The sequence below is a fragment of the Aspergillus foveolatus genome (genome assembly GCF_047715535.1).
Source record: "Aspergillus foveolatus strain CBS 279.81 unplaced genomic scaffold BDW70scaffold_1, whole genome shotgun sequence".
NCBI lineage: Eukaryota > Fungi > Ascomycota > Eurotiomycetes > Eurotiales > Aspergillaceae > Aspergillus > Aspergillus foveolatus.
This window is the reverse complement of record NW_027396065.1, coordinates 1,317,028-1,330,097: the sequence shown is the minus strand read 5'-3', so window position 1 is coordinate 1,330,097 and position 13,070 is coordinate 1,317,028. Positions and strand designations below refer to the sequence as shown.

Genomic DNA, 13,070 nt, shown 5'->3' with positions numbered 1-13,070 from the left:
CAGGAACCTGTGAGACAGGGAAATTCAATAATAATTCCTTTAGTGTCTCGAGCCTGGCCACAGCTCACGAGGTCTGTCATGAATCGGTGCGCACGGACGGATACGCGAGAGCTCGCCTGACGATTTGAATTGCTGCTTCCATAGTGGCTGCTGCGCTTCCCCCATAATTAGTACTATATCAGGTTAGCCTCGTACATCCCATGTTAACATTGCGACCCATAGCACGGTTGTAGCGGTAGTGACGACTTAGCTACAGTAGCTTTGCGGATCTAGGGCCAGAATGAACCTGCGGCACTGTTTGGGACATCCCGCCCACTAAGAATCCAGAACCTAGAGGATCCTGCAACCAACCCCCCAAGGCTCCTACAATTAATCCCAAAAGCCTGGTGGAGCTCGATTGACCTGACAAGCTGAGAAACTCTGCTCGATCATGTGGATGCTGTCAGGTCCATTTTCTTTTTTGGGGCGGCGAATTGCGGCTTTTGCGGGGAAATGTAGAGCGTATCAGAGTCCAACCAGGCACCCTGAATCCGGAATGTTGAGGTCCAAACTATAGCTAATCGTATGACCCAAGAGATGATCTTTGCCCAAGGCTGGGGGTTCGATTATAATTGGAGCCATTGCCCTCATCGAAGGAGAGAAAGTTTCGCCATGTTGAGCAGTTTCTTCTTTCCGTCTGGCCAGGTCTGAGTTGTGGAGTTTTGAAGAAGTGTGAGAGAGCTTGGAAGTTTTTTGGAGCTTTGCTTCCTTTTTCTTTTTATTTCTTTGCATTTGGTTTTCTCTGTATCATCACATCTTCTGCAAGGAGGAAATGAAGACGCTGGCATCAGTTGGTCTTGCAATCCTGTTGCTTACCTTCCTCGCTCTCAGGGTCAGGAAAGACATCCCATCATGGCTTGCGTCTACAAAACGCATTGCACAAAGTGCCGGTTGCAATGACATCAACCGAATGGCCCCTTATCCAGCCCAGCCCATTAAAGGGAGGGATAGGTATCGGGTCATGATGGATATCCGAAAGCTAGATGTTGAGAATTGGCTTACATTGGACAAGAACTATATGGATGAGCATGTTGTCAGGAGCCAATTGCTTGCGCGAGAGAAACAAAAAGTCCTTCAGTGCCTACCGGAGTCGTACGAAGCGTGCCTTGAGGCGTTAGAGGAGGTGGTCGAGTTTCTGACGCAACGCTTCTCGACCATGTTCGATATGAAGAGACACGGCGAGGAGACGACAGTGTACAATAAAGTTACGGGCGAAACATTTGTCTTCGGCGGAGGAAGAAATGAGCGGATGGACCCTCTGGAAATCGCCGTGAGATTGACTATGGAGGACCTCAGCATCCTAATGAAGAACGAAGACGGAGAGTATTACCTGTGAGTGGGCACCACTGGGACTTGGGATGTTGACAGAGATACCAGAAAAAAAACCATGCTAACTTTGACTTGCAGGGCTGCGAGCGCAAGTCTCTTCCCTGTGGGCTGGACAGTAGCAGAGCGCATTGGGTGGACAATTTCTCAGCTGCACAACCCAGTCCCATTATGGCACCAGCAAGTAGCCAACTCGGTTAGCAAGTAAGTCAAGCAATAAGGAAAGAGGACGAATCGTTATACTAACACGTCATGAACCAAGGTTTCTCTGCCGCCTCACACCTGAATCGCCCATGGAACGATCCAACTACTTCGTGGAAGTGAAACGGCCAGACGAGAATCTGTTTGAAATCTTGTACCGTCCCACCACCTTATCCGAGGATAACCCAGATCCGTCTCCGCAGGATATTGTAGTCCGGCGTGAACGGCAGACTTTTCGCAGACTCCCTCGGACAGGCGCAATTGTATTTGGAGTCAAGACGTTCCTAACGACGCTTGATGAGCTCCCAATGCAGGAGCTGGAGAATTTGGCGAGAGAGGTGAAGAGCTGGCCGGAACATGTGGGTGAATATAAGGGCAGGGAGATCTGGGGAGCAAAAGCTCTTGAGTTCTGTGAAAAGAGACGCCAGCAACAGATATGGCAGCAGCAGGAGAAGAAGGGCGAGAAAATGGAGGTCTGAGTGAGTTCACGTTAGGGAGATGGAAGGAAGGCATGAGGAAGGGTGGGAGCCTGGGAGGAAGCAGCGGGAAAAGGCGTTCCATCATTGTTTGCATTCTCCCTGGGGTTACAAGTTGCTTTCCTTGTTTCTGTTCTCGGGTCATGCAAAATCGGGCGGGCGGCTTTCTGATTCCAAAAGCATCTCAACTTGCGTGCATTGTTCTGCCTTTTCAGTTGTCTTTAATCATTGTCATTATTTAGCCTGCGATTGTCTTCGGTGAGTGGGATGAGCTAAGTATGCATGCACATATGGCGAGGGGATATTGGCCTGCTGAAGGGTATTTGCTTGAATTGCTTCTACGGGTTATAGTCAGAGAACATTTAGTTTGTAACATATGACATGGCTGAAGTGCGGCGAAGTAGTAGGCTTTCGTATGTACATAGTAATCTAAACCTGTACGATGGTCGACGTTTCTGAGTGAACTAAGACAATACATATCTATGCAGAAAGGAAAAGCGAGGAAGAAGCGAAGGCAGTTGGGTAATCAGCGCTGTGACCTGGACTGTGACCCGGACTCTTGTCAAGTGTAAGAGTACACAGTCAGAAGACCGAAAAGGAGAAACAAAGCAATGTGAATATGAATCAACAGTCGTACATCTTTCCTACATCTTTGCGCGAACCGGCTCGTCCTGTTTCAGCCTCACAACCCCCTGTAGGTTTCAATATCAGCCAGCTGAACACTGCAGAAGCGGAAGAGTACATGGATGCGCATCCATCCAAAGCTAAATAGAAAGAAGGAAACATACCTCCTGCGTGCATGTGGCGATCAAAGTCCCGTCTTTAGCCCAAATCTTCTGCAGGACAAGACCCCTCCCCTCACCGGCCCAGGGACTCTCCATCTCCGTGAGCATCCACTCATCTGCGCGGAATTTCCACGGGTTATGGAAATAAATTGAGTGATCAAGGCTAACCATCATCCCAATCTCCTTGTGGTCTTCCCTCTTCTTCCGTTGCTCAAGCTTACTAAGAGCACCTTCTAGCCGGCGCTGTAGATCCGCTGCTTCTTCCTCCTTGAGCTCTTTCAGGGCCCGCACGATGTCGTCGTCATCAAGATCGGATGGATTCTTCAGAGCCTTTAGAGCCCTTTGCAGCTCTGCGGCGGACGAGAACCGCGGGATCTCATGAACCCGAGAGACGGTGCCGATAAAGAAGCTATCTGTGATATATGCGAGAGCAGACAGGTGGGCATGTTGGGCTCCGGCATCAGAGATTCTCCCTTTACAACGCACCCAGCGTCTGACCCTTTTGTCTTCGGGTTTGGAGGCACGATTAACTATTTCATCCCGGACTGATTCAAACGGCCCGCCGCCATGCGGGTTGAATCGTGACTCAGTAGACTTCGGTAGGCTTGGAGGGGGAGCAGAGGGCATTGACGAAGCGTGCTCGAGCTTCTTTTTTCCACCACTGTTTGCTTTGCTGAAACTCAGGGTGGTTGTAAAGATGGGCCGGCCGCGCTGTCTTGCCTGGACTGTTCGTGTGATAAAGCTTCTCCCATCGCGGACTCGTTCAACATGGTAGAGAATTGGGATCTCAGAATCGCCGGCGAGGACAAAGTAGCAGTGCATGCTGTGGACTGCGAAGTCGGCGGGGACGGTCCGCATTGCGGCTGACAGACACTGCGCGATGGCGGCTCCGCCGTAAATACCTCGGGCACCGGGAGGATGCCAGAGAGGACGGGTATTTGTGAAGACATCCTGTTGGCGATGACGAACCGCATAGTTAGAGGGTGTGAGAGAAAATGTAGAGCGAGGGATTATGACTGACAGGTCCAATGTCAAGCACCGGCGTTAGCTCCAAAACGTTTTCGATCTGCGCCTTCGAGGGGTCCAGCTGCGGAGGTTCGAAAAGCGTCACCCTTTTCGCCATCTTCGATTATAGCAGTCAAATATTATGCCGCAAGGGCTAGTATAGCATCAAGTGAGTTCTGAAGATTATCGGACAGTAATTCAGAGAGTAAATTTAGAGAGTAATCCTGAGATTCTCAGATATACCGAAGGTGCCTTCACGCGCTACTTGACCCACGGCTAGCCCCATTACGGTAATAGCCGAGGTGCTTTTTTGAGCCGAGTCAATACTAAGTCTCGTCCGGAAATGATGCCAGAAAAAGGACAGAGGATAATCTTAATAAAGAGTTAGATGGAGGGACAATGATGCTAATCTAGGTATTCTTCGATAAATACAATAAGCAAACCAAACGCTCAGACGCAGCACATATGCGAAATACAAAAGGTTTCTCTTTAATTAGTAATCAGGGTATTACCTCCTGTTAGTCGTGAGAGAATGACTTCAGTATATAGCGGATATATATATGCGTGTCATAGCAAGTCGTTCCACCTTGTCGCAAGGCGAAGGTATAATCTGTGAATACTCTCGTGTTCGTAGAGCTGATCAGCAAGGTCTCAACGTTCGACCCATCTCACCCATTACGTCGTGCGTAGCCTTCGCGACCGTTCAGCTCCAATATCCTCCGTCCTCATGTGGCGGAGGCAGGAACGAGTTGACCCGGTCAGGGTGGTTGACCCGATAGGTTTTCTGTACCGCCCTCGGACTTAATGATTTCCTCGAGGAGTTCTGCTCCAAAAGACGCTGTAATTGCTGTCGCTGCATCTCCTCGTCCGTCAATAGAATCGTTCCACCATGCGAGTCTCCGGCAATCGCTCCGTTAGCGTCGCGTGAGTAAAGCCAGAGCGCACCAAGGGCATACATAAATGCAGCCGCAATGGAGAGACTTAGGCTCAAGATTTCCAAGAGATGCAGAGGAAGTAAGTCCCGACATAGAATATTGATAAGGACGTTGAATAACGCTAGGGCATTACATATCACGCCAGGGCTGTGTGAGTCGTCAAATTAGCACAACATGAGCGTCGCCCAGTTTGCAGTCGGTCGCCGGATAGGCAAACATACACGAGCAACGATTGAATCAGGAGCATTCGCTCATCGAAGTGAAACAGGAACAGGACGAGTGAAGACGAGTACGCAAGTCCGATCAGGACAGACGCGACAACAACTGCGGCCGTCCTGTTGACATGAGCAGCGCTGGAGTTCTCTGCGCCCCCGAAGGCCAGGGGCATCACCAGGAACCTTGGAAATGAGGTTTGTCAGTGAATTGTGTCTCAACGAGCACGGGAGATTTGCTGTATACCCAACAAGTGCTGAGTGAGAAGACGCTAGAGCCAGAACTCTCCAAGACGAGCCATGTCCTGGCGGTTGCCTGGCTGGCTGACCTGGTGAGCCAATCTCATGATAATGAGAAACTGTCGCCATGATGGATCGGACGAGTGCTCAAGCAGAGAATGTTGGGGAAACGATGTTTTGCTCAGTGTCCCCTCCGCGTCAGATATTGATCGACAGTAACAGCCTGTGTGCACGGATGGGCTGGAGAATTAGAGACGGGTCCGAATACGAAGAGCGCGACCGCGAATAAACGAATGGAATTCGCGGCGCAGGACAAGAAAGGCTTAGAAATAAATCATCAACATGTTCCCCAAAGCACTCAGTCAGAAAGAAAACCAGTTTCGAAAAGCAAAAGCGATGTCTAGGAGATGGTGTCGAAGGATCAGAAGGAAGCTGAGCTGCTGAAAGGAAGAGGAGGCCCAGCTGGATCTTCAATGACTAGGCCAGCCACACTATATTTTAATCAACAGCAAGGTTGTTGATCCATCATGGCAGCAAACAACATTCAATCTTCTCACTGGCCGACAGTAAGACACTGCATTCCCGAGGCCTTTTAAACGTGGCGCTCAGCTAGGGACTCTGGAATAGATCTTACCTCTAGGCAGACTCAAGAGCCCGACTCGAGCCCTCGTGCAACGTCGATCGGGATCTAGGCAGAAAGGCCTAATGCACACCATTCCTGTTTCGTTTGTCATTTTTGTGTAGCTTGGGGTTGGCCTAACATGTACAGTGACAGACTGACCAAGATTGTTACTAACCAGACATTATAAGGAAGCGACTATCCAGCCCATATTGGATGGGAAATCAACCAAGGATATACTGCCTTGTCCTCTGGATATCATCTAGTATGAATAAAACCTCAGCCCTTTGTATCTTTTGTCCGCTTACTTTACCATAACAAGACAGTTCCTCAAGCCTCGAAACATGGTCCATTTCCAGCTCATTCATATGGACCCCGCGGCCTTTGCTTCCTTGTACTTGATAGTATTGGCAGAGGTTGAGAGAGGCAGGCGGATTGTTCCCTGCCTTCGAGTCTTCATGGTATGTTTCAAGGTCTTTCGAAACTTGTCAGAAGTTTCCAATAACGAAATTACAATAATACAACGAAGCAAGTTGATTAAGAAGATGAGAGAACCAAGTGGCACTTCCAAGCATCCAAGCTGCGTGCAATATTCCCTTTGGGGCGACGAGCTCCTCGTTTGACGGTGACACCCTCTCCTTCATCAAGGCTCGTAATACATCTGTTATCGAGGACCGAACCGCTCAGTTTGCGGCTTTTTTTTTTTTTTTTTTTTTTTTTTTTTTTTTTTTTTTTTTTTTTTTATTTTCCTACATAGGTGAGGAATTCTACTTTAATCTTTATTCCTTCTTTTATCATATACCGCGTACATCCGTTTCAATTGCTTTTTCTTTTTCTTTTTTTTTTTTTAAGTTTCGAGAATACCACCATGATGGAAGAATCATCAGATGAGTGACAATTACCGCGACAGTCGGAGAGTGAACCCTTGAGGTGATTAGGGCTCATGACTGACTTACACTTCGTAAGTACTTCTTGTTCTGGAGACATGGTGAGTTTCCTTTTACCAGCTGGACTATCCCATTCTCGAAAGGCTTCCAATACCGCATCTCCCATAATATGGCACTTATGGCCAAACTCAAACTGGCTCTCTTACCTCCCCGCCCTGCAGCGAAATGGGTCAACAAAGCACAGACGTCAAATCTACACGTTCAAAACTCAACAAAGACATCTTTTCATCTTAGCACATGAAATCTGCCGACTCACAGATATCTGTTATTCCGGTAGCGACTTGAATTGCTGCCAATACATATATCCATTACATCGTCCTTTCGCTGTTGGCGCTCCTCGACCTTGCCTCCGAGATATTGAGCTTCCGGGGTCACTGTTGGGCTATGCTATTCGCCAACCCAGGAATTTGTATATGCAATGATTTATTGAGCTACCTTACGTGCTCTCATACATAATAGGATGATAAGGTAAAAGGAAACTGTCCTTGCTCAGAAAGTGCGGTGTTTTGTATTTCGGCGTCTGTCAAGATCCTCGTGCTGACAAGATGCAAGGTGTAGTCTACCTGTTCCGATGGTATGTGTTCCTTACTTGCAATTCTATGGTTGCTGCAGGCCGAAGCGATCTTAGTATTTTGGGCCTTGTCTATGCGTCTTGGCTGGTCACTGGAAGACCCTTGCCAAAGCAGTATTCGGTCATTTTGAATCCACCAATGCCGGTAAGCAATAAGATGCTATACCAAAGCCACACTAGTCTTACGAACTCGAGCGATTAAACATGCGAAATCTGGTTCCTTATTTCTTGGCCCGGAATTCAGAATAATACAGATTATACCATTGGAGAATTGGTGGTACTTGGATTTTGAGAGATGAAGTCATCTGGCAAAGTCATATATTCTAAAATAGAATGGTCGTTAAAAGACTTTTCAGTGAAAAATCTACTAGAACAATGTATAAGGCAAATCTAGTGCGCAATATAATACACCAAAACAATCACAATCCCAAGATCGTCTATTTGGAGGGAGCAATCTCAACACCACCGGTAGCACCGAGCACACGCTTGATGTCTCCGTAGATGGCGAACTGACCGGCAGTGATGGTACCAATCTGGGAATCGTGTTAGCAGAATGAAAACGCGCAATTTACGAGATTCGTCTTACCATAAAGAGACGAGCACCGATACCAGAGAAGGAACCCTTGAGACCAAGCTCCTTGGCGATCTTGATGAGGCGGGTGGTGGTACCCTCACCAGGGAGACCCTGGGTCTTGTTGATCTTGCTCAGCATGGTGTCGGCGGGCTGGGAGACGATGGCAGCGGCGAAACCAGCAAGGAGACCAGAACCAAGGTTGACAACAGTCTTGCCACCGTCAGAGAGGGTGTTCTTGTCGACAAAGCCGTAGATAGCCTCAGAGAACTTCTCGAAAGCGACGAACTTGGCCATGGTGTAGGGGACCCTGGAAAAATTTGAGTTAGCAGAGGCCAAGGTGACTAGAGCGCTGTTCGGGTACTTACTGCTTGAAGAGGATGGGACCGAAACCAGAGTAGAAAGCACCGACACCCTCGTTCTTGAGGATCTTGGAGAAACCGCTCATGAGACCGCTGGCGAACTCGGGCTGAGAGACAAGACGGATACGGGTAGCTTCCAGAGGGCAGAGGGCAATGTCGGCGAAGAATTCAGCGGTAGCGGAAGAGGCGAGGTAGATGGCAGTGCGGTTCTTGGAGGCAGACTCGTAACCGAGCTGGTTAATCCACTGCTGCTTGAAGAACTCGTAACCACCGAACTTGAAAGCACCCTGGAGGAAGTAACCGGCAGCGGTAGGACCGAAACCGGTAAGGAGAGCGCCAGCACCCTCGTTGGCAATGACCTGGCGGAAGCCACCAATCATACCACGGTTGTATGTGACAGGGTCAAGCTGGATTCTGGTCTTGACGCTGTAAGGCGCGAAGAAGCAGCATGTCAGCGCACGATTCAATGCACAGGCGGCGGATCGTCCGGAAAGGCGCGCGTTCGCAAAATTGAGACAAACAGCGCAATGAGAGCGACTTACACATCGACGGGAGTGAGAGCACCATGGGTGATGGAGCAGCAGACAGCACCAGCGAAGGCGAATCTGGAGTAGAGCTGAAGCCCAGAGAGCTGGGGAGCAGGGGCAGCAGCGGGAGCATCGATCTTAGCGGCCATTGTGAAAGATGTATGTGATGGGTGATACACAAGAGAGAAGGAAGAGGAGAGAAAAAACGAAACGAGGGATGAGAAAGAGAAGAGTGGAGACGAATTGAGCGTAGGCAATTGAGAGGCCTTGCGTAGGATGGGAGAAAAGAAATTGAAGACCGCGGGAAGAGGCTGGAGGTTGAAGGGATGGCGACAACCTGGCCGTGGCCGGGGGGCTAGGGAACGCACCCGAAAACTTTTCGCTGCTTGGCCGGCCCACCGCTGCTAACTCCGATCACCCGGTCAACTACGTTGCTAGTCTACTCTGTTAGGCTTCAAGAAGAGTGGTAAGGCAAGTTACATCATCATCATCATTATCGAAAATATTTGAAGCTGAACAAGAACCAGAAACCAGGATGGGTTCTATCTCCCATTCACAGACTGTTGGAATGCCCCGGCAGAAATCCTCGGCGCGGCACAAGCTCGGAAGATTGTTGGCCGGTCTCCAACTCGCTGATACCATACTACCTAAGTACTTCGTACAGGAGTCTGTGCCAAACACCTGGGCGCCTGGTAGTCGAGAGGATCGCCATTATGGATCCCTGCGTCATTGCTGCCAGCGATTGATGAGGAAAGAGCCTTAGGCTGTCAGGCATTGAAACACGGAAGGCTGACTGAGGGCAGTCTGATTGTCTGATTGGCGTACCAGATCTCTCTCTTCCGATCTATACTCTATCCTCTGAACGCATGGCAATCTTCTCGAAGGCTTTGGGAGCAAATAACCTTGTCACAATTCCTGGGCACCCTTGAGCTTAATCCTGGCACTGCTATTCGGCATTTTTACCGGCCGTCGATAGTAGTCAGATTGTGACGTGTAATGCATGCATTTACGAGGCGCGGTTTGACGCATTGTGGGTGGTTATGGCCGATATCCCAGGATATTGCCATTCCCTGAACTTTAATCTCATCAACGCACGTAGAGAGCATCGGTCTACTGATCCTACAGGGGGGCAGCGTCGTCCTTATTCGCCTCGCAAGTGTTCTCTCATCTCTTATGTGGTAGTTCTCTCCGAGAGAAGAAAAAGCAGCGGAGGCTAGAGTTCGACGGTGAGTAGTCTTTCGTATATTAGAAGTCATCAGCTGAGACCACATTCTGTTTTCGGTCGTTAATAGATATCCTTATGAGCAGACAATGCTGAAAAGTTCTTCATGAGCTCACCTCTTTGGAATGCCCGGACAACTCATGTTTCAAGCCTAAGGAATGGCATTATCCTGGAAGACAACGTTGCGCCGGCGGCGGCGAGAGCTGCCTGCACTGAAGGCGACAGGTGTTGATACCACCTGGGTACCCACTGGGTGTAAGACTGCGATGCCGTCTGGCAATAACTATGACTTTACGACCTCTACAACTTACGAGTGTGGCCAGAAGGGAACAACGACGAAATGGAGGACCAAAGAAGGATGGCAAAGCTTCGCCTCTCGCGTGAGGAATTTCGGTATCGGGATTATCGAGATGCTATGCTCAATCACAACGCTGGGGCTGATTCCACAAAGAGGTTTCAGCAGTTAAGGTGTCTATACAAAGTAGGTATCTGTCTTCTGATATGGACGGTCGGTACTTTGACAGACGCCGCGAGCGATAGACCTCCCAACAGCCGAGGAGAGAAGGCTGTGTAGGATCCAGATTTCCTGGTAGGAGCCACCAGTATAGCTCTGTACTATCCATCTGATTTCACCGGCGTCGACCCGGATGAATCTCGACCGGAAGAGGCAATTTAGGAATTAGCGGCCAGAGAAAAGCTGGGCTGCCGACGTATCAATGGAAAGGGAACTATGATATCTCTGGTTTGCAAATCTTGACTACTCCGCCCGAGGTGAGAGATGATGTGCTCTACTGGAACTATTGAATCACCAGTGAGCTACCTCTCTGGTTTGAGGCTTGTAGTAAAGCACTATTCGCCCGCAATCCAGATGATCTTCGCAGAAGAACTCCGAAGCCGCTTGGAAGGAAAGTTCCTATCGTGAGAGAATATAACGAGGTCTTATAGAGAACGGTGAATAAACTGGCATTTTCTGACATCCTTTTGCTTAACCGCTTTTCCGTTCGTGTATTAGGGGAGCAGGCATGCGGCAGATATTTGGACAGACTCTTGTGCAAAAGAGCCCCGAGCACCCAAATGTAAGACTTCATAGCTACTAGCCGATTGATTGCTGACGTTCGATTGCAGACTTTCGTCGCGAACCATGACATGGTAGAAACTGTGTATCCAGGACTTCCGAGGGTTCCCACTTACGCTTCTCTTTGCTGAGATACCCATTGCTTGCGGAGTGGATGATATGAGACAGAAAGGTGGATTATAGGATAATGAATAGATGTACTTGTATGCTTAGCGAAGAGGCAATAACCTGCACCTTCGTACTGCTGATGAACATAATGCTCAATATCTTTGTTGCCTTAGGTTCTATAGAGTATGAAATCGAGGACTGTGGCTTGGCACTGATTTCCATTAATAATCCGCTATGACAGCCCCGGAACAGCCACTTTCTCCACACAGCAGCTTACAACAACCACAGTTCTTTCTCGATTCTATGATGGAAGCGGGATCAACAGTCCGCAGTGCAAGTTAGTCAGCCGCGGTTGAGGGTTGCGATCTCATCGTCCATTCTTTTCTCTCCCTATTATGATTTGATTTCGTCTCTCGCCATGTCTCCGTACTTTGGGCTCCAAGCCCTCCCTTTCCTTCTAACCCTCCTTTTCGCGGTCTTTGCCTCAGCGGAGCATACGTCCAACTGGGCTGTCCTCGTTGCAACCTCTCGCTTTTGGTTTAATTACCGCCATCTAGCAAATGTCCTCTCTCTTTATCGAACCGTGAAGCGGTTGGGTATCCCCGACTCCCAGATAATCCTCATGCTTCCGGATGACATGGCCTGCAACCCTCGAAATGCCTTTCCCGGAACGGTTTACAGTAACGCGGACCGTGCGGTGGATTTATACGGTGATAATATCGAGGTGGATTATCGCGGATATGAGGTTACAGTGGAGAATTTCATCCGTCTGTTGACTGACCGATTGGACGAGGACGTTCCTCGCAGCAAACGCCTGGGATCAGACGCCGGGAGCAACGTGCTCGTTTATATGACCGGTCATGGGGGCGATCAGTTTCTCAAGTTCCAGGACGCTGAGGAGATTGGCGCGTGGGATCTGGCGGATGCGTTCGGTCAGATGTGGGAAAAGAAGCGCTACCATGAGCTGCTGTTCATGATCGACACTTGCCAGGCGAACACGATGTACACTCATTTTTACTCGCCCAATATCATTGCGACAGGGTCCAGCGAACTCGACCAGTCGTCTTACTCTCACCATGCGGATAATGATGTGGGTGTTGCGGTGATTGACCGTTGGACCTATTACGTGCTCGAGTTCCTCGAGAATCGGGTGACGAGCCTGGATTCGAAGCAAACGCTCGGCGACCTATTTGACTCGTACGATGAAACGAAGATCCACTCGAACCCCGGGGTGCGATGGGACTTGTTCCCTGGCGGTGAGCAGGAGGGCCGCCTTCGGACTGTGGTGGACTTTTTCGGGAACGTGCAGAGCGTCGAAGTTGAGAAGATAGATGCCGATGAGCCAGGTTCGTTGAAGGAGGATCTTATCGAGATTGCGCAGCTTGTCGAGAAGTGGCGGACAATTTCCCAGGACTATGCTGTCGCCAACAGTACATCCCAGCAGGAAGAAACAAGAAGTGCGCCTCCATATGAAGTGAAGAGGAGGAACGTCGGTCCTGCGAGATTGACCGACGAGACTCCCTGGGAAAAGCGCTTGATCGGCCTGTCAGTCCTAGGAGCGTGTGCTGCCGTCTGGTTCACCGGTTCTACCTTAGGCAAGAACATAGCCTGATCCGACTGGATTTATGTTTCGTCTCATAGATTCTTGGATAATCATTTTTAGCCCGCTTTTCAAGACTTCTACCCTGTACAGCATACCCATGTATCGTCTGGCATTCGCGCGCCCGGCTAAAACCCGTTTAGAGAGACATTCTAGTAATACCCTTTTTTTATCTACCACATCAGGAAATTTGTCAACACTCTCTTGAAACAGCGACATATGAGGAGAATGGAATCGCATACCCTACCT

General features: G+C 49.3%; 5 protein-coding genes across 5 annotated transcripts; 2 read left to right on the top strand and 3 right to left on the bottom strand.

Annotated features, from left to right (window-relative positions):
• The first annotated feature begins 265 nt into the window (after positions 1 to 265).
• On the top strand, positions 266 to 2,734 carry BDW70DRAFT_5989 (heme-dependent oxidative N-demethylase family protein). The gene is made up of 3 exons (XM_073744367.1): positions 266 to 1,371; positions 1,447 to 1,569; positions 1,628 to 2,734. Exons 1-3 carry the CDS (start codon positions 812 to 814, stop codon positions 2,043 to 2,045), a joined length of 1,101 nt encoding a protein of 366 aa, XP_073601394.1. The 5' UTR covers positions 266 to 811; the 3' UTR covers positions 2,046 to 2,734.
• Positions 2,604 to 4,021, bottom strand: BDW70DRAFT_5981 (acyl-CoA thioesterase). The gene is made up of 3 exons (XM_073744363.1): positions 3,849 to 4,021; positions 2,831 to 3,778; positions 2,604 to 2,734 (listed from the first exon to the last, which is right to left on the bottom strand). The coding sequence occupies exons 1-3, from the start codon at positions 3,948 to 3,950 to the stop codon at positions 2,687 to 2,689; spliced, it is 1,098 nt and encodes a 365-aa protein (XP_073601393.1). The 5' UTR covers positions 3,951 to 4,021; the 3' UTR covers positions 2,604 to 2,686.
• Positions 4,022 to 4,179: 158 nt separating this feature from the next.
• Positions 4,180 to 5,843, bottom strand: BDW70DRAFT_126275 (uncharacterized protein). Its single transcript, XM_073735062.1, has 3 exons — positions 5,227 to 5,843; positions 4,989 to 5,165; positions 4,180 to 4,914 (listed from the first exon to the last, which is right to left on the bottom strand). Exons 1-3 carry the CDS (start codon positions 5,346 to 5,348, stop codon positions 4,536 to 4,538), a joined length of 678 nt encoding a protein of 225 aa, XP_073601392.1. The 5' UTR covers positions 5,349 to 5,843; the 3' UTR covers positions 4,180 to 4,535.
• A 1,814-nt stretch (positions 5,844 to 7,657) lies between these two features.
• Positions 7,658 to 9,104, bottom strand: BDW70DRAFT_126274 (putative mitochondrial phosphate carrier protein (Mir1)). The gene is made up of 4 exons (XM_073735061.1): positions 8,832 to 9,104; positions 8,296 to 8,715; positions 7,943 to 8,237; positions 7,658 to 7,889 (listed from the first exon to the last, which is right to left on the bottom strand). The coding sequence occupies exons 1-4, from the start codon at positions 8,963 to 8,965 to the stop codon at positions 7,794 to 7,796; spliced, it is 945 nt and encodes a 314-aa protein (XP_073601391.1). The 5' UTR covers positions 8,966 to 9,104; the 3' UTR covers positions 7,658 to 7,793.
• A 1,715-nt stretch (positions 9,105 to 10,819) lies between these two features.
• Positions 10,820 to 12,833, top strand: BDW70DRAFT_146607 (GPI-anchor transamidase; the record flags this gene model as incomplete). The annotated part of the gene is made up of 2 exons (XM_073738603.1): positions 10,820 to 10,865; positions 11,710 to 12,833. 2 exons carry the CDS (start codon positions 10,820 to 10,822, stop codon positions 12,831 to 12,833), a joined length of 1,170 nt encoding a protein of 389 aa, XP_073601390.1.
• Positions 12,834 to 13,070: the final 237 nt, after the last annotated feature.